This window comes from Bos javanicus, chromosome 4, assembly GCF_032452875.1.
Source record: "Bos javanicus breed banteng chromosome 4, ARS-OSU_banteng_1.0, whole genome shotgun sequence".
Taxonomy (NCBI): domain Eukaryota; kingdom Metazoa; phylum Chordata; class Mammalia; order Artiodactyla; family Bovidae; genus Bos; species Bos javanicus.
The window spans coordinates 24,606,524-24,630,913 of record NC_083871.1 but is presented as its reverse complement, the minus strand read 5'-3'; the positions used below and the strand labels follow the sequence as shown (position 1 = coordinate 24,630,913).

General features: G+C 37.0%; 1 protein-coding gene across 1 annotated transcript in view; it reads left to right on the top strand.

The window, feature by feature from the left end:
- MEOX2 (mesenchyme homeobox 2) overlaps nt 1-24,390 on the top strand; it is a 75,343-nt gene that overhangs the window by 30,944 nt on the left and 20,009 nt on the right. The window contains exon 2 of the mRNA XM_061413608.1: nt 23,729-23,901. Within this exon, the coding sequence (XP_061269592.1) occupies nt 23,729-23,901 (173 nt within the window). The remainder of the gene's footprint in view (nt 1-23,728; nt 23,902-24,390) is intronic.

The following is a 24,390-nucleotide window of genomic DNA, read 5'->3' as shown; positions in this document are numbered from 1 at the left end:
TTGGGGCAGCAAAATTACCTAGTAATCATGTCAGTTTATTAATAATGTGGTTATCTGTAGTTGAAAACCTTGAGAATTTTGAAACTATTTGGCTTTGGAGTTTTTATATGGGAAAGGTTTAAGTCATTAAATGTTGCTCAGGTGTTTTTTTTCCCTCCTTATTTTGCATTTCTTTCAGTAGGACCTCTTTTGATATGGCTCAAAATGGAGTATTTGGACAGGATTGTTTTGTACAATGGCTAAATGCACAGAATCTGGAGGAAGAATCATCAGGATTAAACCCTAGCTTTGGCCTTGTTGGCCATATGACCTTGAATGTGTTATTGGAGCTCTCTGTGCCTCAGTTTCTTTGTTCTTGAAGGATTAATTAAATCAGTAAATGTAGGTACTTAGAATACAGCCTGGTACTTAATAAGCACAACTTAAGGGTAGCCATTACTATTATATCAACATCAAGAATGTGTAAAATTACATTATATTCTTAAAGAATTTCTCTTTTTTAGTGATTAGAAATGATATTGTATTGGAATTTTACCAGAGACAATAACTTACCATCGTTGATCACCAAATTCATGCTCAAATTAATTGATTGGTTTTTGTTCAATGTCTACCACACACTGCCATTAATGGTGGTGTATTAAATCATCCCTGATTTTAATTGCTCTGAACAGGAGCATGAAGATTTTCACAGATGTGGGCTCAATCCCTGGGTCAGGAAGATCCCCTGGAGGAGGAAACAGCAATCCACTCCAGTATCCTTGCCTGGAAAATCCTATGGATAGAGGAGCCTGCTGGGCTACAGTTCACATGGTTGCAAAGCATCAGACATGACTGAGCACACATGCATACACATACATAGAGGACATGTATGTCATATTTCATTTAGAAATACCAGAATTAGACATTCAGAACAAATCTTTTACTCACATTGCTTTAAAACCATTAATGGCTTTCAGTAAGGGAAAACACTCAGCATGAAAATTGAAGTCTCTCACAGGCCCTGGTTTCAAATCCCTTCTTGCCTCACATACTCCTTTCCAGCACTTGGAGGTATTTGGTGTTCCTGGCACAGTCATGGTCCTCCTTCTCAGTCCTTTGTCCACTCTGATCCTAATGTAATTCTTGGTTTCTCTTTAGGCAGACTCTTCCCCATTTCCAAATTTGGCTCACCTCTGCCTTCTGCGGGTTCCCGCTTAACTAAAATCAAACAGACTGAATGCTTCTCTTCTCTTTTCAAATCACTGTGGAAATACCTATGCCCTACCCTCTTTAGTGTATTGTTTTATTTTTTTCAGAATGATTGATTTTGTATTTCATAGTTCATAACTACAATAAAGTACAAAGAAGAGTATAATTGGCATCCGTGTTTTTTTTCTTTTTTCTCTCTCTCTCTCCCTCTCTCTCTCCACCCTCTGCAGCCCAACCCTCCCCAATGCTGTGAGCTCCTCAGGGGCAGGAAGAATTTTTACTCATTTTCGTGTTCTCTGCTGTGCCCAGCACAGTTACTGGCACATAGGAAGCATTCAGCAAATGTCTTATGAATAATTGCATTCACAAGAGATGGACCTAGTTTAAAATGTTCTTGGGAGAGAGTACTGAGATCAGTATCATTTGAACATATGGTCCCTACCTTGACAAAACAGGAACATAGTTTTATAGGCAGAGTAAAAGCAAATTCAGATACTTATCTAGTGTGTTAGGCTAATTGGTGGTTGTGGTAATCAGTGTGAAATGCCAAACCGGACTCAGGGTGTTATTTGCCTTCTCAGAGGAAACTTACACAAAGAGTGTGACTAGTGGGTTGTGTGGGATGAAGAAAAACCGGAATCACAATCCTTTAAGGATTTTGAACCTGGAATTGAGAAAACTGTTGTGTCACTGACAGTTTAGAAAGGATAGCTAGTTTAGTTTTGAAGATCTTAACAGGAAATCTGTTGACTCCTGTGTGCTTGCTAAGTTGCTTCAGTTGTGTCCCACTCTTTGCAACTCTATGGACTGTAGCCTGCCAGTCTCCTCTGTCCATGGGATTCTCTAGGCAAGATTACTGGAGTGGGTTGCCATGCCCTCCTCCAGGGGATCTTCCCAACCCAGGGATCGAAACCAGGTCTCCCGCACTGCAGGCAGATTCTTTACTGTCTGAGCTGTCAGGGAAGCCCATAATCTCTATGGTGTTGTTTCAATTTGAAAGCCTTTTCTTTTACTTTTCCATGACGTAGCAGGCTCTCTGCTGAACTAAAGCCTGCCCTGCATTCCAGATGGCTCGTCAGCAGCGTGGTGTCCTGCTTTGTCTTGTCCTGTGAGCCCATAAGCTGGGCACCTGTACTTCTGCTGTATCCCCTTCTTTCCCACTGGGATAGAACTTTCTTTGTTGTTTTTTCTTTCAAAAACACATTACTTACTCGGCCTGTCATTCAAGGCACCACATGTCCTCAACCTATTTTGGAGGGTGATTTTGTCATCTGGCCCACATGTACTGTATACTCTGGGTACTTCCTGTAGTTTGTACTCACTGGTCAGCCTCTAACCTTACTTTTTACTCTTAATTTTCCTGTTACCTGGAAAGGTGTCTTCTGCCATCTCCCACTGTAGAAGCCCTGTTGTATTTTAAAATACTAGCATAAATATGATCTGTTCATGAAACTTTCATGATTCTTCAATTTCATGTGATTTTTTTTTCTTCTTTGATTAACCATGGGTGTTTGTATCTCTGTTCTTTGATGTTTTGAATCGTTTTTGAATTTTTAAAAATATCCCTTTTCTTAATATCTTCACCCAACACACACACACACACACACACAATAAGTGACTGATTCATTTTGAGTGTCTGATTTTGGTATTTATAGATGAAATATGACATATACTTCCTCTATGTGTGTGTGTGTGTGCTTAGGTGCTCAGTAACTTAATGAAGTTACATGATATATTACTTACCAGTTAGTACATCCTCAATAAATATTGAGTGGAATTTATATGGTGATTGACAGCTTGAAGATGGAGAACTGTTAAGATATGAAAATTCATAATGGAAGATAGCAGATGAAGCATAGTCTTTTGGAGAATTCTTCGTTTTTGGAGGAGAGGTTAAGGGGAACAGAGATGAGGAAGCCCAGACAGAGTGACTTGCTTTGGTTATTTAGGGAGTTGTCGGAGGGCCTCCCTAGAACCCAGGTCAGCTGAGGCTTAGCTAGAGAACAACTCGATTTCATGTAAATCAGCTCTTATTAATCATTCCCAGAGTGAGACATTTCTGCTCCTATTTTATAGTTGTACTAGCAAGTGGGTGCCAGAGGAAAAGGGAATTCCCTGGGTAATTGGACTGCAACCTCAAACCTCTTCACTTCCTTTGAATGATTAATTATGTTGCGAGCTTCTTAACAAAGGACCCTTGATTCATATCCTGAAGCACTAAGGTATTAAGGCTGCAGCACTTTCTTAGCATCCTAGTTCAGTTAAATTTTTCTCAAAGCTGGTTCCTATTTCTGGCAGTAACTCTTCAGTTCTGGAACTTTAGTTCCAGCCAAAATAAACTATTGTCTCAGGTCTGTATTTTTCCTGAAGCACCATGGCATTTTTATGGAATGTGGAGACAGTTTTATGTATGACTTTAATGGTAACAATAAAGGACACAGATCTCCTTCTCTGGCCCGCTATCCTTCCCGCTCTAGTACAGCCGTGATTACACAGCCTCCAAAAGACCGCCATCTTAAACCTTCCAAAGGAAATCTATCATTTATTTTCTGTGTGATCACATTTATTTTCTGTGTGATCACATTTATTTTCTGTGATCTTCACTTTCCTACTTTTATTTTTTTCCTCATTTACAGAGGCATCAAATTATTTTTTGTGTGTAGTCGGTTACATTTTTAAAGAAAAGAAAGAAATCCCCTACTACATTATATGGTTCCTAATTGTCTTGTTATTTAATTAAATAATGCTATTTAAGTCAACTTTTAAAGTAGCTGTACTTTGTAAACATTTATTATTTATGCTGCTAATGATAATTCAGAAAAGAAAGTATTACATTAAGTCCTGAAGGCTTTTTAGATATGAAAGACAAAGCTTGCCTAGTTGATATTTTTTCCAAATATGTATTAACTTAATTAAAAAACACATGTCCTAAGGATGGATTTGAATCCTTTGGGAGTATCTCTAGCATGATAGGATCAACATGTTAACATTCAACATTTCCAAGGCCATATTTTCCCACTTCAATGAATGGATAAAGGAAATTCTTCCGAGATTATTATGTTTCCATTATTTGAGTTTGTCTTGTGAACCCTCCAAAACATGATTTGTAAATTGAGGAATTTAAAACTGAAGTCAAGTCTTTGAAAGAAGATGAGCTAATGTAGGCATACTAATCCTCGCAAAAGTGATTGTTCTTTTCAGTTAACTAAAATTTAAAAGTCCTCTTGTTTTGTTAATGGTCATCTTTTAAAATGAGAAATTACGTTCTAGCCATTTCAGGAAAATAGCAATAATAAACTTTCCATGGTTTGTAGTTCTTTTTCGCTATTAAAAGCAATTATAATGTTTAAATCTTGTAGAGTTGCCACTGGAATATAATGACTGTTCACAGCAGCTTTAGTTTCATGTTCCATAAAATTGAGCTTCCTGCCTTTACATTTTAGAAGCTAGATCATGATCCTTGCGCTTTTGCTATGTTAATGCATACAATTGCTGAGGAAAGGAAATAGTGTAACATGAGAAGACAAAGAAATTGAACCATCAAAGTAGACTTTTCCATAATAAGCAGAATCTTGGTGCTTGTTGAACTTAGCGATAGCATTTACTAAAACATATCTTTGAGCCATATGTCTGGAAATGTCTTACCACTGTAATGTGGAAGGCACAGAGGCCTCAGCAAGACACTGTTATGACGAGTTCATGAGGCAAATCTGAATTATTGGTAAAAATGGGCAATGAAACTATTCTTCTAAAACTCATTTCATGTATATTCAAGTTATCATAGGTTTGAAGAAATTGTATGATGGTATATTTTTCTCAACAGAAACTTTACTTAAGCTAATAAAAACTTTCTTCTTACAGAACTATTGTAATACCTAAAATAAGAACTTTTTCTATTAGTCTTATTTATGAACATTAGACAATTTTAGCTTTAGCTAGGGTTTGTTCCACATAATAAATATATTGGTTACATTTGTTTCTTGGTTGTGTATACCTGTCTATATAAATGCAGAGAATGTGTAGTTATTACTGCATGTAAGTTGTATTTAGTGTGGCAAATACATTTGGAGATATACACATCATATTCAGTACAGTTCCTTGAAGATAATGAGCTATTAATAAAGAGAAAACACTTATTAAAATCAATTAGTATCCTAGAAAGGAAGACCAATACAGAGTCAATAAAACATTTACTAAGCCACTAATATGGATATTAGGGCTTCTCAGGTGGCACAGCGGTAAAGAATCTGCCAATGCAGGAGACACAAGACATGTGGGTTCGATCCCTGGGTCGGGAAGATCCCCTGGATGAGGAAATGGCAACCAACTCAGTGTTCTTGCCTGAAAAATTCCATGGACAGAGGAGCCTGGCCAGCTACAGGCCAGGGGAACTCAAAGACTCGAACATGACTGAGCAGACAGACAGACAGACAATCTGGTTGTTAATTTTAGGTCAGTGTGATTTATTTAAGTGAAAAATGCTAATGCTTTTCTCAAATTGGTGTTTAAATGTAATTATGAATTACGGAGCATTCTCTTTTCATTAGAAAAAACTTAGGTTCAATGGCAGTCCATTCTGAAGGAGATCAGCCCTGGGTGTTCTTTGGAAGGAATGATGCTAAAGCTGAAACTCCAGTACTTTGGCCACCTCATGGGAAGAGTTGACTCATTGGAAAAGACTCTGATGCTGGGAGGGATTGGGGGCAGGAGGAAAAGGGGACGACAGGATGAGATGGCGGGATGGCATCACCGACTCGATGGGCGTAAGTTTGAGTAAACTCTGGGAGTTGGTGATGGACAGGGAGGCCTGGCGTGCTGAGATTCATGGGGTTGCAAAGAGTCAGACGCGGCTGAACGACTGAACTGAACTGAACTGAACTGAGGTTCCATGGAGTACTTTCTTTTAATAAGTCATTGCTTTATAGCTTATTAAGCACACTAGGAGCTCTGTTTGTAATATAATGAGCAATTAAATTATAATCACTTCAGTACAGTATTTCTAACAGCCTAGATCTTTCATATCATGGGTTTTACTGAGTTTGACATACTTCACACTCAAGTGGAAAACTTTTCTGTGTTGCAAAGATAGTCTGTTCTTCAGTTGAGAAATAGTGTATTCCAGAGTTGACGGAAGGAAATGTATAGGTATTTGAATGAGACAATAATAGAAAACCAGTATCACTTTATTTAGTATCTAGGGAGGAAAAAATACAATTATATTGTAAAAATATATTTTCAAAGTGCTATAGAAATTTTTTCCCAGGTAGAACATTCTGTTTATTTATGGGGATGTTTATATAGCACCTTCATGTATATTATCTCATGTGTTCATTTAATCTATGAAGCTGGCAGTAAGTTGAAGGATTACAGCTATTAAATAAATGAACAGTGTTTCTTTGACACCACGGAGATTTTCACATCAAATGTACTGCCATTTCCATTTCCAAAGCTGTTGCCAGAAAACTTGGTGTTTCAGTGTAGATTAATTGACATTTATTGTGTGGCTACTTACATGGAGCTTAATTATAAGCACATTCTTTTTAATGTACAGTATTTTTTGTAAAAAGCAGTCATTATGGAATGAGTATAATTTGATGTTGTAATTAAATATAAGCTTAAGAGTAGGAAAATTTTCCCTTAGTACTGCCGCAAGTACGTACCCATAAGCACACACTTAATATATGTGAAACAGAATGCACAGGACACAAAAATACACATATCTATTTCTCAGAATGCTGCAAAGCTTGTGTACTTTCCTTCTGTTTGCTATTTGTAAGCCAACTCTTTCTAGAAACTAGGTACACTGTATGGTTTACTTACATTTTCTGCTACTTAAAATAGCATGATAACCAAGAAAGCAGTTAAGAAATGTGTTTTTTTCTTTCTTTCTTGACAGTCCTGACATTTTAGGTACTCTATTGTCTTCCAAACAATTGTTTATATTTTTCTTTGTTTGAGGTCATAAGTTGCTTAAGTAATTTCAATGTGGAAATATCTTCAAGAGAAAATATCAATATCCATCTTAAAATGAAATTATTCTTGCAATGGCGGGAAATTTGGAGGTTTTTTAGTTTCCAGTACTTTTGGTTGTCTGTGCTTTTAGTTTCCATTACTCAGGTGTTGAAGGTGGTCTTTTTCTTCTTGACATCTTTCATTCTATGCTTTAGATTTGGCACAGCTATTGTTTCATTTAAACAACAAAAGACTCAGATGTGGTGGTCATTGCTGCATACCTCAATAATCTATGATTAGCAGCAGCTCACTGTATATTGCACAGGATGAAAAATGTATAGCAACTTCTAGCTCTTTCTCTGTCACAGTGACATGAGCATAGCCTTTGTGATTTACCTGTCTTGGTGAATTGCCAGATTAACATAGCCAGAAGAATTATGTTAGATTAGTCTAAGAATAGATAAGCCTAATCTTTCTTTTCTAGAAGGTTCTAACTATAGATGGTTATCCATGCTCCTATGATAGCTTCTAAATACCAGAATCTAGCTTTATGGAATAGTAAGGTGTGACAACAGTGTGCTAGAGAGCCAGTTAGTAGTAGCTCTAGAAAGGCAATGTTAAGTTTTCAAGAAGTTTGAGAGCTAGTTGATATCACCCTATGGTGAGAATATTCATGACATGAAAGTGCAAATTGGATAAAATTCATTTGCAGTCATTAAAAAAGAGGATTCAAATATTGCATAAGTAATTGAAAATTTGAAAATCTAGACGTGCTTTATATATCTGCCAAAATTTGCATCTGTGGCCAATGATGACTAAATAAAACAAAATAGTTTAAATATCTAGAGTATAAATATATATGCATGCACACATACAAACATATATACACTTTTTGGGGGGCTTACTTTGAAAATATGAGGTCTTCCCTCATAGCTCAGTTGGTAAATGATTTGCCTGCAATGCAGGGGACCTGGGTTTGATTCCTGGGTGGGGAAGATCCCCTGGAGAAGGAAATGGCAATCCACTCCAGTATTCCTGCCCGGAGAATCCCATGGACAGAGGAGCTTGACAGGTCCACGGGATCACAAGAGTCAGACATGACTTAGTGACTAAACCACCACCACTTTGAAAATAAAAGACAATGGCATTTAATTACACTCAGGAAAAATGTATGCTTTAATTTTGACTACAGTTTTTAGTAGCAAAACTGTAAAAACAAAATATGAAAGAAATAAAATCATACAGACTTGGAAAACCCATTTATTTTTAAAAAGGAAACATAATTAAACCTTGTTGATTGGCCAAAGAAATTATGAGCACAGCTGAGTCATTTAAAATGTGTGCTGGTTGAAAGAGCTAGAAAATATAATTGCCTCCTTTTGAAATCAATATCATTTTTAAAAAACAAATCAAGATGTATTTAACTAAAAGTTAGGTGGGAAGTGACAGCTAAGTGATTCAAATAAAATTAAAAGACTAATAAATGTGATTTAGTAAAAATTTCAATTACTTAAATCTTACTCATGATACATTTTAAGTTTAATAATGTTATTAATAATAGGTGTATATTATTGGATCCATAATACATTCAGATAGACACACTGTAAATTTGCTCATTTTCCTCTGTATAGCAATCATATGTGAATTCTGTAAATGGGGACTCTGAATTTCAAAAGACTTAAGACCACACAGGTTGTAAGTAGCTATAGTGGATTTCTAACTCAGACTGGCTGGCTTCAAAGCTCCTGCTACTTTCTCTCCGTCATTCTTCCTTTCTAAATATATAACATTTATAAATAATATGTAAAACTGTAAAATGTATATAGCTTTAATTATAATCACAATTCTGTTTAATCAATCCAAAAGTTTTTAAAATGTATACTATTAAGAGTTTTTTCCCCTGATTGAAAATTGTTGCAAGAAAGCAGAGGATACATTTTATATGTGTGTGGGTGTTGGAAGATTACATTTTAGGAGTAAATTTTATACTCCTTTTGTACAACACAGGTGTTGACCCACAAGTATTAAGTACAACAAACATGCTTATACTTCAAACCCTTTCCCTCCCCATAGTAGTGAAATACTGAATGCTATTTAATAGCTAACTTTCATTTCAAAAATTATGAGCTCTGCTCTGTGACATGTGAAAAAATTATTAAATTCTGAGTTTTGACAGAATGCCTTAACTCAATGTAAAATTACAAGCCATGAATTGTCCGCAGGACCCAGATGAAAGCTTTGTCACAGACAAAATATCATTTATATGCTGTCTTGGTAGACATTCAAAATAAGTGTAGAAGAGTTTGCAAATCTAATATAAAAAGTAATTATGATCATTTTTATTTTTCAGACTTCAGTGAAGTGTGAATTTCCTAGTGAAATTCCTGTGTTACCTTCAAGTTGGTCTTGAAAGTATTCTGAATGCATAGACAATAATTGCATTTAAGTTAAGTTTCTATATAAATGTAATTTCATTTAAGGCTTCTAAAAAGTATTTTGGGGCTTCCCCAATGGCTCAGCTGGTTAAAAAAATTCTGCCTGCAATGTAGGAGACACAGGAGACGAAAGTTTGATCCCTATGTCAGGAAGATCCCCTGGACAGGGAAATAGCAACCCACTCCAGTATTTCTTGCTGGAAAAATCCCCTGGACAGAGAATTCTGGCAGGCTACGGTCCAAAGGGTCACAAAGGATCAGATGAGACTGAGCATACACGCACATACACAAAGTAAAATTTTAGAAGCTCCTTATATAGTTAGCAATTCTTAATTGACAAAATGTTTTATGCCACATGTGGGAATAAAGGAAGGCTTCATGGTTAGATGTTTATCACAAGTTAATATGCAAGTATACATATGTATCTTTCTAAAATTGCTCCCCCCTATGAAATGCACAAATAATAATATTATCCAGATATTTCTCATAAGTTTCTCTTAACAAAAGCACAGATTATGCCTTCTAAAATATCAACTTTTGACAGCAAACATCAAACTGCCATGATAGTATACCCAAAATGATTACTTTTAATTACCTGCGGATGTATCTTAAGCAGCTTTCATCCACAACTTGACTGTAATCTACCTCAGGATAAGCACTATGTCATATTGTTCTATGTCCTAGCACATTACATAATGAACTATTCATGTTTGTGTCTAACAAAGCACACTCTCAGCATATAGTATTTGGCTATGGATGCCTGATTCAGAGATGGATTATAGCATAAATTGGTATGCAAATGCCACTTTATTATTGAGCTTCAGAGTTCAACAAGATTGTTAATTTCTAATACTCCTTTCTCTACAAACCAGCAGATCCCAGACCTGACCATCATTCCTGCCTTCTTTTGTCCAAAATGTGTAACTCTGTAAATCAGTGTCTCTGATGTCAGTCTCTTCCTTCATCTCTCAGAATAACATTTAAATAGTAAATGGACTCTCATCTTTTTTTCTTATTCATTGCAGCTATTCTGGTTTCACTGGTCTCTGTCAGCAACCAGCTTTGTGTACATATTCTTTATTGCATAACCCAGTAGTTCTTAACATGTTACCATCAAAAGTTCTTTTAAATTATTTCATCTTTTTGGTTAGAGCTCATGTTTCAGATTTTTTTCAAAGTAAATTTCATTTCAGGTTTTCCCAGCTCAAAATACATATTAGGTAGTGAATACTGGTAATAATTATGGGGAGAAAGATGATGATATATGACTTGTATACGTTAGGAATCATCAGCAGCACTTCTTTTGTCTTTTTAATATTATTATGCTCAAACATACTCGCGTCAGAATTTTTCATTATATTTTGGAAAATTATTAAATCACAAGTTGATTTAATCATAGAGCACTGATTTTATTGTATTTTTTATTTTTTTAGAAAGCATGTACTACTCTAGTGTAAACAGAATTCTGCCTGTTAAGAGTATATAAGTAATATTCCTTGAATGTAAGTCCTAAATTCTTAGCCTTTTCCCAATTGTGAAAATTCCTTTATGAAAGCAGTCACAAATTGACTTAATACAGATTGGTTACTCTGAGATGGGTTGCCTTCTTGCCAAGACAGCTGCAGTAGAGAAATAGATCACAAAGCATTGAACACTACCAGCATCAATCAGAAGGAAACCAACTGCTGCTTGGTGCCTGGGCTAGAAGCCTGAGTTGATTGGGATTTTCCAATCTTTTTAATTTTATTACTGTTATCTATTACTTAATATTTTATATATTTTTATACTTGGAAATTAAAGCAAAATCAATTTATAAGTCATTTGCTATTAATATTCCCATATAATTATTTCTACAATTACTATTGTGGTTAAAAAATACCTATGTGACTTACTTCTCAAACTTTCTATATGAAGAAAGTTGTGAGTAGACAATATAATGGGTTCATAATGTTGTTCAGTAAACACTTATAATCTTATTTTTTAACCCATTTAAGAATGTTAGTTAAACATTTTATGTACTCAGATATCAAGGCAGAAAATGATTCGTCTTTACCTAAAACTATATACCTGGCTACTAGGATTCTTTGCAGGAGGAGAAGCACACACAGTTACACACACACACACACACTCACACACACAATTTGACTCCAGTTTTTAACCTTCAGAGGAGACAAAAATTCATACAGTGATCCAACTAGGCCTTGTGAAGTGTCACCTCGACAGTTTCACTGGAAATATCACAATTAAACCTGCAGCTTCATTTGTAGACAAGTCAAAAATAATACACAGATCCCTTTAAAGATTTGTCCGTTTTTCAATGTAAAGTAAAATTCTGCTAGTTACTGTGTAAAATCTAAACTTCCTGGGTTTTAGGTAGACTTTTGTTTCTAGAACTAAATTTTCATATGCTTGAAAAAAATGTCTAACTCCTAATTCTATCAAATCTATCATTTTCAGTTGCTGAGGTCCTTAGAGCCCAGTCCCCACTAATAATTGCTAGAGCTTGCAGTTAATTACTGAGTGCCCAGAGTATGCAGTTACGGTGCTAAATGATTTACTTAATTTAATCCTGTTCACTTTAATTCTGTGTTAAATATGAGGAAAAGGCAAGTTCATGGTTGAATAAGCAGACAAATGGCAGAAACTGTGCTCTTAACATCTGCTTATTTGGCATCTTGGGTCATAAATATTCTGTGTAGTTTTCACAGTCATATTTGTTCTAAGTCAATTCAGTGGTTCAGTTGCGTTTGACTCTTTGTGACTCTATAGACTGTAGCCCACCAGGCTTCTCTGTCCATAGGATCCTCCAGGCAAGAGTACTGGAGTGCCTTGTCCTTCTCCAGGGGATCTTCCCGACTCAGGGATCAAACCCATGTCTGTTACATCTCCTACACTGGTAGGCAGAGTCTTTACCACTAGTGCCACCTGGGAAGGGGTAGCTATATTTAATATCACAATTAAATAATGATGTTTCTTGAATCCTTGTTCTTGTGAAGAGGCCATGCAATAGGTAAGGGTATTTAGGGATCTGAAAGAATGCTTTCATGTCTCTTTCTATAGCTGAATGACACTTGAGCTGTAAAAACATCACCTAATAGTATGTGATCTCTGATAAACATGTTTAGTCATTCTGAGTCTTTTTATTTCTCCTCCTTAACTACAGCAGGTGGAACTAAAAGATTTGTGGGAATCTGTTCAAGTTCTAAAATTCATGCATTTTAAATCAAGGTTTATTAATTAAGCCAACTTCATTAATTTAATGATATGTATTTACTAAAATAATGAATTTATCATAGCTCTTACGGGCTTTAATGTATCATTGAAACATGGGATTAAAAAACTTCATGAGCAGTCTAGTCATTGGCTGGGAGGAGATAAGGCTTGGCTGTGGTATAAGGGTCGTATTGTTTATACATAACGCATTTACAGTAACTTCTGATTCAAGTTGGTCATTCCAAGAGAGAGTTGTCTAACTTGCATTTATAATATGTCATCTCAAAGATACAGAGAACATATTGGTGTTTGCCAGAGGGAAGTTATAGGCCTGGGGGCCATGGAATGGGTGAAGGAGATCAACAAGTACAAACTTCTGGTGATAAAATAAACAAGTCCTGGGGATGTAAAATATGGGAATAAAGTCAATAATATTGTATTAAAATTGTGCGATTACAGAAAATAACTAGAATCATTGTAAGAATCCTTCCACAGTATTTATATGTAAATGCTGAATCACTATGTTGTATATTTGAAACTGTTATAATATTATAAGTCTATTTTCCTCAGTAAAAATATATGTAATAAAAATAAAATAGATATCTCAGCAATAACTCATTTCAGTTCCCTACTTTTGTGCCTATCAATATATGAATCCAGTTTTACCTTACAGCTTCTTCTAAATGGAGTCCCTTTGTTTTTAAGTAATGAGATGTGAACAGTTGATTTGATTTTAAATTCACTACCTTGCCTTTTTAAATTATTTACTATGTAGCCCTTTCTGATAGTAAGGTGCAATCAAATGATTCTTCCTTCATGACATAAATACAGGGTGAAATATCAAAGAACTAATAAACTTTGATGAAACTAATATGATTGATATTATACAATTCTAAATATATTTAATAAAGACACTATTTTTGCTAAAAATTTAAAAAGAATCCAAAGACACGCTAAATGGAAATATAATGCAACTTATCTTGAGTCAAATTTAACATAAATTTAGTTCTTACACCAAATTCAAGAGCTTTCCAGGTGGTGCTAGTGGTAAAGAGCCCACTTGCAAATGCAAGAGACAGGGGTTAAATACCTGAGTCAGGAACATCCCTGGAGGAGGGCATGGCCACCCACTCCAGGATTCTTGCCTGGAGAATTCCAAAGATAGAGGAGCCTGGCGGGCTACAGTCCATGAGGTCGCAAAGAGTCAGACACAACTGAAGTGACTTAGCATGCACCAAATTCAGGTATTTAACACAAAAACAAAATCAGCACATGTCTTCAGGGTAAATTTAACTTTCTCCAGTTTTGCTATACACTTCTAAGCTTAGTTACAGAAGCCCAGAATTAATTTTGTGCTTCTAGCTACATCCTAGAACAAGGGAATGCAACAGAATCAGGCTCATGCACCTACTTGGATTGTACTTGATAACAATGGCTTTCACAAGAATCAACATTGTACCTTCCACGGGTGCAGGAAGCCTTAGGGAAGAGTTTTTAACATACAGCTTTCCATTATATTTTCCCCCATCTTATTAGTTTAAAAGTGCACTGCTCCTCTGGGATCCCAAGAAATGATCTTATTTCTTAAATACAATGCTTACCACATTCTGCCACTATTTATTTCTTCTGAAAGGGAAAGTGAAAGTCACTCCTTTGTAGCCTGCAAGGCTCCTCTGTCCATGGAATTATCCAGGCAAGAATACTGGAGTGGGTAGCCGTTCCCTTCTCCAGGGGATCTTCCCAACCCAGGGATCAAACCCAAGCAGGCAGATTCTTTACTGTCTGAGCTAACAGGGAAACCCTTATTTCCCCTACTAGAATATAAATGTTTGATGTAAACTATTGTTTCTTTGGAAGGAATGATGCTAAAGCTGAAACTCCAGTACTTTGGCCACCTCATGCAAAGAGTTGACTCATTGGAAAAGACTCTGATGCTGGGAGGGATTGGGGGCAGGAGGAGAAGGGGACGACAGAGGATGAGATGGCTGGATGGCATCACTGACTCGATGGATGTGAGTCTGAGTGAACTTCGGGCGTTGGTGATGGACAGGGAGGCCTGGCGTGCTGCGACTCATGGGGTCGCAAAGAGTCGGACACGACTGAGCGACTGATCTAATCTGATCTGATCTGATTTTCTCATGGACGGAGGAGCCTGGTGGGCTGCAGTCCACGGGGTCGCACAGAGTCAGACACGACTGAAGTGACTTAGCAGCAGCAGCAGCAGCATTGTTCTCATTTATTTAGTAATTTGGGGTGAGCAATTAAAATGGCATTCACATTTATATTTTAATACACATGGAAGCAATAGTCAAGGGCATGAAGCAGATGCAAACCTCCAGATCCACTCCCCATTCACCTCCTATTCAGCTCTTATGTCAGCAAATGACTTGGAGTTACATGGTGTTACTGTGTCCCTGAGAGGATGAGGAAGGAAAGAAACACTTTTCAGAAATCAGGAATCTAGGTAACTTGACAGTGGCCAGAAGAATTGTGACATCTCTAATTTACATCTGTCAATGGGGCAAAAAGCACTGAGACCCCTTTCTATATCAGACAGCACCATACAGTTTTTGCAATGAGGGCCTAGAAAATTCAGCACCAATTCTGCTAGCAGTTTGATAAATCCCTTGGATGTACAACAACAGAACTTCCATAAAGTTTATTTTATATTATAGAAGACAAGTCTGTATCTTCTAAGAGTGTAAGGGCTTGCACTTACGCTGTTGTTCCGAGCCCCTTTTTTTGGCAATTCACTGTATATTTTTTGGCAAGTGACTTTAATATATTTTAATAGCAGTAACTCTTATAAATTACTGAGCTTTTTATTTATCTTCATGTCTGCTTTGCACCTCTGGATTCTAGACTCTAGGTAATTTAACAGTAAGATATTTGCCTTAATTCATCTTCATATTCCCAATGCTAAGCACCTAATTTCGAATGTCTTCTGGATTTTTGATTTTCATGCTAAAATCACAATCATGGAAATTTGAATGACCCTCAGCTTAAAAAAAAAAAAAAGAGAAAGTGCCACTAAATATTGCTTTATATTAACTAATTTTTCAAAGCACACGTCTATCACATAATTGATGGCAGATGAAGACAAGTAATATTAACTTCAATTTATTTCTATAAAAAAGTACCAGGTCAGTGTTAGGATTTTAAAATTTAAAACCCAAGAGATTAAATGTTATACCAAGTGAAGGAACAGATTGCACATAGTTCATAATTCCCACCCTCAGCACTACTGACATTTTGGACTGGATAATTCTTACTGTATTTATATGCAGAGAAATATGAACCCATTCAAGATAAATGGGTGGTGATGGCTGTCCTGGGCATTGTAAGATGTTTAGCAGCATCGTGGCTTCTACTCACTAGATGCTCTAGCAAGCCCCAGCTCCACTTTAGTGTTATCAGATATTGCACAGGACTCCCAGTTTAATTTAAAATCCAGATAAACAATGAATAGCATTTTACTTTAAGTATACCCCAAGTATTGCATGGGACCTAAAGAACTAAAAACTGTCACTATTTCAGATGACCCGATACTGTATATGGAAAATCCCCAAGAATTCTACCAAAGTACTGTTGGAACTAACAAATAAATTCAGTGAAGTTGCAGGACACAAAATTAATATACAAAACATATGTTGCATTTCTAAGTTAATTTTTGTTGGAGTATAGTTACTTAACAATGTTGTATTAGTTTCTGCTGCTGCTGCTGCTGCGTTGCTTCATTCGTGTCCGACTCTGTGCGACCCCACAGACGGCAGCCCACCAGGCCCCCCGTCCCTGGGATTCTCTAGGCAAGAATACTGGAGTGGGTTGCCATTTCCTTCTCCAATGCATGAAAGTGAAAAGTGAAGGTGAAGTCGCTCAGTCGTGTCCGACTCTTCGCAACCCCATGGACTGCAGCCTAGCAGGCTCCTCCGTCTGTGGGATTTTCCAGGCAAGAGTACTGGAGTGGGGTGCCATTGCCTTCTCTGGTATTAGTTTCTGCTCTATGGCAAATATATCCCCTCTTTTTTAGGATTTCCTTCTTATTTAGGTTGGGCTTCCCAGGCGGCTCAGCAATAAAGAATCCACCTACAATGCGGGAGCCACAGGAGACGTGGGTTCGATCCCTGCGTCGGGAAGATTCCCTGGAGAAGGGCACAACAACCCACTCCAGTATTCTTGCCTGGAGATTCCCATGAACAGAGGGGCCTGATGGGCTACAGTCCATGGGGTCGCAAAGAATCGGACAGGACTGAAGCGACTTAGCACAGCATGGCACTCATTTAGGCTACCACAGAGCAGTGATATACACTAGTAACAAGTTATCAGAAAGAGAACTCAAGAAAACAATCTCATTTACAATCATATCAAAAAGAATAAAATATTTAAGAATAAATTTAATCAAAAAGGTGAAAGACCTGTACATGAAAAACTTAAGATATTGACGAGAGAAACTGAAGAAAACACAAATAAATGGAAAGGCATTCTGTATTTATGGATTAGAAGTAAGACTGTTCAAATGCCCATATCTGATTTAAATTGGCTAAAATTCCTTTAACTGCTGTTATCTTAAAATTATAGAGGAGGAAGGAAGCAAAGAGAAGGACTTAGTTGTAGTATCTGCCAGTTTATCCTAGGAATGCAATGCAATGCCAAGGTAAGATTATTACCTACTGTGAGAAACCATCTACATATAAGGTATGGATGACTTTAGAGACCCAAATAACCTATTTTTAAGGAAATTCTGAGATATTTGTTTTCATATTATTTATATCCATATTCATAGTTAGTTATTAAATAGGTAACAATTTAAGAATAATTCTGTGGTATTATCAGTCTCTCTTTTTCTCTCATTCTAAAATGTAATCTAAAAGTGTATAGATTTTAAAAAATATCTCAGGTCTTCATATTCTTTCCCTTTATGCAATTACATCAAGTAATTTTGCATGACTGTGTAATGTTGCTAATTGTAATACTTGCTTATGTGGGTAGCTATTGCTAAATATTGACATGGTCATATATACTGAATTTTGATTCTTCTCACTTTCAGAATTAGTTGTAAAAAACATGCCCAAATATTTTGTAAAAAAGTCAAATCTGTAAACTAAAATGTATTCTAATATAATAGTAACTATTCTATTTCATAAAAGTTTCAGCTATACATGGTTAATCTTTCAATTATCTCCCAGCAATAAGAGCCTAAATGCCTTTAACAGAAATAAATAGGATGTTCTTTATAAATTATCTGTTCAAAACATACAATTGGCAACACAAATGTTAGAAAAATAAATATATCTTCTGTTTCATAATGTGAGATTTATCTGACTTATTTCATTCCTGAAAGCATAACTAGACAATCGCATGAATAATCAAGGAAGCAATGAGCAGGGAGACTAGATGATGAAAGAGTGTATCCACCAGTTGATAATCACTGGTCCAGCCCATAGGATGACTTTTGCATGTTAAATACAACTATTACTATTATCAATACTAAACTGTTACTAAAAATTTCTTTTTTTTTAATCTTTGATAATTAGGCTTGGTAAAGAATCCACTTACAATGCAGGAGACCTGGGTTCCATCCCTGGGTTGAGAAGATCCCCTGGAGAAGGGAAAGGCTACCCACTCCAGTATTTGGGCCTGGAGAATTCCTTGGACTATACAGTTCATGGGGTTATAAAGAGTTCGACACAACTACGTGACTTTCACTTTCACTTTTTTATAAGAGAAAATGTTATAATGGCTATAGATTTTTCATATCAATGCTGTAAGAAATAGTGGATAGTTTCAATGCTAATTTCTATTCTAGATTTACCACAGCAATTTTCAGCTCCCCCTCCTTTTTTTTTTCACTTACACACTTCAATGTATAAGAGACACATTCATTAGTAATAGAAGCTTAGTATGGCTGTGGTTCTCAGATCTGGAGAGTGGATCAGCTAGAGGATTAAAAAACCCCTGGGGAAGATCGTTTACTCTGAAAAAAAAAAACCCTGGAAAGTTTGAAATGCCCACTCATTAAAAATCTTAAGTAGCAAGTTGGAAGTGTTTCTCATAAGACAGGCGATTTCCCGTTTAAATGTGAAAATTACTAGCATCAATAGGATTATTCTATAAAGTTCCCTACCTCTATCCACAATTCCTATGCCTCTGTAAATGTAATTATTAGCTTCCAATATCTGCTATTTGTGGAGCTTTGTTAATAGCAGAGCATCTCTCATTTTGAATAGCCTACAAAACATTAATACAAAAAGTTGCAAAGAACTATAGACTGTGGCTTAGCATTCATTCTTTCTTCAGAATATGAAAGAAGTATTCATTTTAGTCTGAGCTATAAGAGCATTCCTTTACATTTTGATATTTTTACAGACACTGGTAAATTATGTTCTTCATTTAAACGAGTTAATAAGTTTACTCAGGGTAGCCAAAAATATACTCAATCAGACTTTATTATTTCTCTTTTGCTAAGAGGTATTCTGTGCCACTAGTGAACAGACCAAGCCCTTACATTACTTGTCTTCCATAAAACATTATTATCTTTTGGCATCCTCTTGCACTAGGGGAAATAAAAAGTCACATGTGGAGAAGTTCTAAATGCTAGACAGAAATGATCCTTGGAGGGCAATTTTTATCCTCCACGGAAGTATTGCAGACTCCTTCCATTAGCATAGTCCCAGGGAGCAAAAGGTTAGAGAACTGGGACTGCCAGCTCTACCTGAACACATAAGTCAACATTTCCTCCAAGCGACGAGGGAGTGTGAGAGTGCACCCACATGTGCATTAAAGTATCTGAGACGAGAAATAACAATTGTGATATTTTACATTGCAATGTACTGTACAGATGGTGACATTTTGTTTGTGGTTGTAGGGAAGAAAGGAAGGCAGTTTCCAGACTCCCCTCCCTCAACACCTACCATTTGGCGTAGGATATGGGAGGCTGAAGAAAACGGAGGGAGTTTTGCCTCGGTTGAAACAGCTGGGAAACAGATGGAAGCTAATGTGCCATTTGCCAAAAGCCTCATCCAAGGCTCCCACCCATTTTCCACCAAAGAAGAGTTAGTCAGGTGAAGGTAGAAGGAGCTTAAGGGTCAGTAAATGATGGACTTTGGAAAGTGCAGGCAAGAAAAATCCAAAAAGATGTTTGAAATCCAAGATCGTAGAAGTCCAGAAATGCAGTCCCAAGGAGCATGTTTTTAATAGGAAGGAAAAAGTGTGAGCATCATGGGTAAAAACCACAACAGAATCATAGATCCAAGGGTGTAAGTGCCCACAGAATTAATTGACATTGGTGCTACTCTACTTAAATTGCACTGACAGCCTCTTTTAGGTAATGAAGTCAAGATGCTCATACCCACTCTTTGTCATGTAAATTACAATGTAATTATTCCTGGGTGATCATTATAAATGTAACTGCACAATTCACATGGTTTTAGTCATTGGATTTCACTTTGTGAGCTACTTAGGTTTGGAATTCAGGCACTTGGTTAAGTTGCTTTTGGATATAAATGTTGAATTATAGCCAGACTTTTGTTCAAATTCAGTCATTGGATGTATAAACCATCTTCTTGTATATTTCTAGTTTCAGGGGGCATGCATATAGATAGATACACTGCATGTAACCCTTCTTCCAAGGACTGGCCCAAGTTTTGTATGTTTGTGTGTGTCTGTGGTATTTTTGAAGAACTGTTGAATACTGAGGAAGTAAAAGAAATTGGTTTCAAAAATAAACACCACTTAATAGGCTTTCCTCAATGTGAGTTTGTTCATTCATGCTTATATAAGGGAATGTGTTAACCATGAATCATTCAAATTGAATTGCTCATGAGAAAAAATGCTCTGGCTTTGCTGTCAGTTTCCAGACTTACATTACTGAGGGGAGTAAAGCATTGTCCCCTCATAAAGAATAATTAACCACAGATTTCAAACTGAATGTGGCTCCAAATTGGCGAAAATACTTTTGATTCACGTGAGAACATGCATCCTTGTGAGAGGGACCTATCTGAATATTCTGGGCTGTGACTGAGTTTGCCTCTGCCAGAACAGCCCATGGAAAAGTTAAGGGGAAAAAAAAGAAAGCAATCATCGGAAAGTTTTGTTCACACGTTACCAGACTAGCAAAATGCACGGAAGATGTGGAAGTTTGCAAATCTGTAGCTAAAAGCGTGGATAATGGACAGCAGGTTCCACTTAGAGGCAGGTAAATTGGCATTGTGTAAACACATCCGACCTGAGAGCTCACACGTCACGTAATAACTGACTGATCCGGTCCCAGTGGCTTACAGTAAAATACAGTCGGCCTGTGTCTGACATATCGCAAACCACTTTTCACACCGGATGAAGCCTGCCTGCCCTGCTAAGGTAGGGAGCCACTCAATACAGGGTTACGTGACAAGCCCGGAAATGCGATCTATGAGTCCGAAGAATTTCCGACAGCGCCACCGTACCATTCAGTGAAACACGCCCATGATCCCGCAGAGAAAAAGTAATGGCCCTGCATGCCAAAGTTTTGATGTGAACCTGTCGCCACTGCTGCTTACTTGTGTGTGTGTGTGTTAGTCGCTCAGTCGTATCAGACTCTTTGCGACCCCGTGGACTGTAGCCTGCCAGGCTCCTCTGTCCATGGAATTTTCCAGGCAAGAATATTGGAGTGGGTTGCCATTTCCTTTTCCAGGGGAGCTTTTCGACCCAGGGCTGCTACTTAGACCTAGAAAACTTTGCATTTGGCCAGCTTTGATTCTGGTAAGAATCAAATCGAAACTGTTTAACTTAGGGCACCTTGTCTAGTGGATTTCCATTACGCAGGCCCCTCTTTACTTCAGTTAGACTTCCCTCAGCCAGACAGGAAAAGGGCACTAAAAAAACCCAACATCTTTGCACATAGCATATTTAAGTATCATTAGATGAAGAAGCAAATATTGTTTCAAAAGACCCTTCATAAAGCTGTTCAGATCAGTCACTCAGTCCTGTCCGACTCTTTGCGACCCCATGGACTGCAGCATGCGAGGCCTTCCTGTCCGTCACCAACTTCCGAAGTTTACTCAAATTATGTCCATCGAGTCCGTGATGCCATCCAACCACCTCATCCTCTGTTGTCTCCTTCTCTTGCTTTAATTCTTTCCCAGCATCAGGGTTTTTTCCAGTGAGTCAGTTCTTCGCTTTAGGTGGCCAAAGTATTGGAGTTTCAGCTTCAGCATCAGTCCTTCCAATGAATATTCAGGACTGATTTCCTTTAGGAAATTGTAAAGCTTTACCTTACTACATTGTCAATTTAAAAAAAAAATGTCCCTTTTTAGGTAATCTGATGTTAATATGATTGAGCCATTATTTTTTCTATATCATTTATCTCATTTGGCTTCATAGAAGAGTTCATTATATCCCTATGTGATTAAGGCATTACTATTTATATGTAGATGCTCAAAAATAACTAGAAAACTGAATTTTCGAGAGTATACAGACATGCTGCTTTATCTTGATTATGTTTATATTTCACTGAGGATAAACTTGACATGAATTATTAGAGCTGGTATGATTAAATATTACTTGGTTATGTAGAATTTTTTTCACTATAGATATGCATGAATATTAAGAATGTCTTCTAACTTACATCTCAGGGATATTATACAGACACGTAAGATTTGATTTTGTTGTTTAGTCACTTGGTCATGTTCAGCTCTTTTGCAACCCCATGAATTGTAGCCTTCCAGGCTTTTCTGACCTTGGGGTTTCCCAGGCAAGAATACTGGAGTGGGTTGCTCCTTCTCCAAGGGATCTTTCTGGCCCAAGGATCGAACCCCCATCTTCTGCATTACAGAAAGATTCTTTACTGCTGAGCCACAGGGGAAGTCTGATAAAGAAAACAGTCTACATTAATTATGTCTTGAACTCTTAGGAAAAAAAATGCCATGATATACTGTAAGTTATTTTTATAGGACATTATAAGATGTTGTGTTTGGCTAGCTATGTTAGATGTTATGCATCCTATGTTTATCTCATATATAGTGAAAAATCATTTAAAATTATGTTCATATTTTGAGTTAAATGAGCAAAATTTTATTTATAGATTCCACGTTGCCCTAAGAATTATGCAAGAATAGAGTATGGTTATTGCCTTTAAGGAGACTGCACTTCAATAAAAATTTAAAAGGCAATAAATTCACACAGACACACTCATACACACACACACACTTAAATATACACACTTATGTATGCTTAGTCCGAGCTTGAACTGACTTTTGTGGTCTAGTCACTAAATTTGAATTTCTCAAATAATCACATACTGAGTCACCACTATTTTTAGGATCCCTCTGTTCAATTAAACTTAGAACTCAAGAATTTATGTTGAAAAACTTATTAGAAGAAATCTTGTATCTGAATAGTTTTAGATAAAAACTTGTTTAATAGAGAGGCTTTGTTTTTTCTTGTTACTAATATTATAATAGCATATTAAGTGAAAGTGTTAGTCACTTAGTCATGTCTGACTCTTTGTAACTCCATTGACTGGGGCCTGCCAGGCTCCTCTGTCCTTGGAATTCTCTAGGCAAGTATTGGAGTGGGTTGCCATTCCCTTCTCCAGTGGATCTTCCCAACCTAGGGACTGAACCAGTGTTTTCTGCACTGAAGGCAGATTCTTTACCATCTGTGCCACCAGGGAAGCATATTAAGAACAGTTAAGTTTTTTTGTTTATATTGATATTCCAAAAGAAGAAAACTAGACACAGCCCCAATTTGGCTGTGAGTCACCTCAGGGCACATTGGAAAAAAAATGCAATTTATCTCACCCTGTCAAGATAAATCTTACTGTCTTTGGTTTCTCTCTATTTTTACTGTGTTTAATAGAGTACCTGGAAAAGTAGTTATCAGTAAATGTTTCTGTTATAAATGAAATGATTGAATGTGTTTGAGTGAATGAACTAAATCTAACTCTTTTACTTTTTTTTCCCCAGACTCCCAGGAAGGAAATTACAAGTCAGAAGTCAACAGCAAACCCAGAAAGGAAAGGACAGCTTTTACCAAAGAGCAAATCAGAGAACTTGAAGCAGAATTTGCCCATCATAATTATCTGACCAGACTGAGGCGATATGAGATAGCAGTGAATCTGGATCTCACTGAAAGACAGGTAATGTTGGACATTGTCATTGTATATTTTTAACTGCTTTGGATCAACAATCTTCTCTCACCATTTAAAAAATATCTAGATCAGTTCAGTTCAGTCACTCAGTAGTATAAGACTCTTTGTGACTCCATGGACTGCAGCATGCCAGGCCTCCCTGTCCATCACCAACTCCTGGAGTTCACTCAAACTCATGTCCACCCAGTCGGTGATGCCATTCAACCATCCCATCCTCTCTTGTCCCTTTTTCCTCCTGCCTTCAGTCTTTCCCAACTTCAGGGTCTTTTCAAATGAGTCAGTTCTTCCATCAGGTGGCCAAAGTATTAGAATTTCAGCTTCAGCCTCAGTCCTTCCAATGAATATTCAGGACTGATTTCTTTTAGGATTGACTAGTTTGATCTCCTCGCAGTCCAAGGGACTCTCAAGAGTCTTCTCCAACTGCTGCTGCTGGTAAGTCGCTTCAGTCGTGTCCGACTCTGTGCGACCCCATAGACG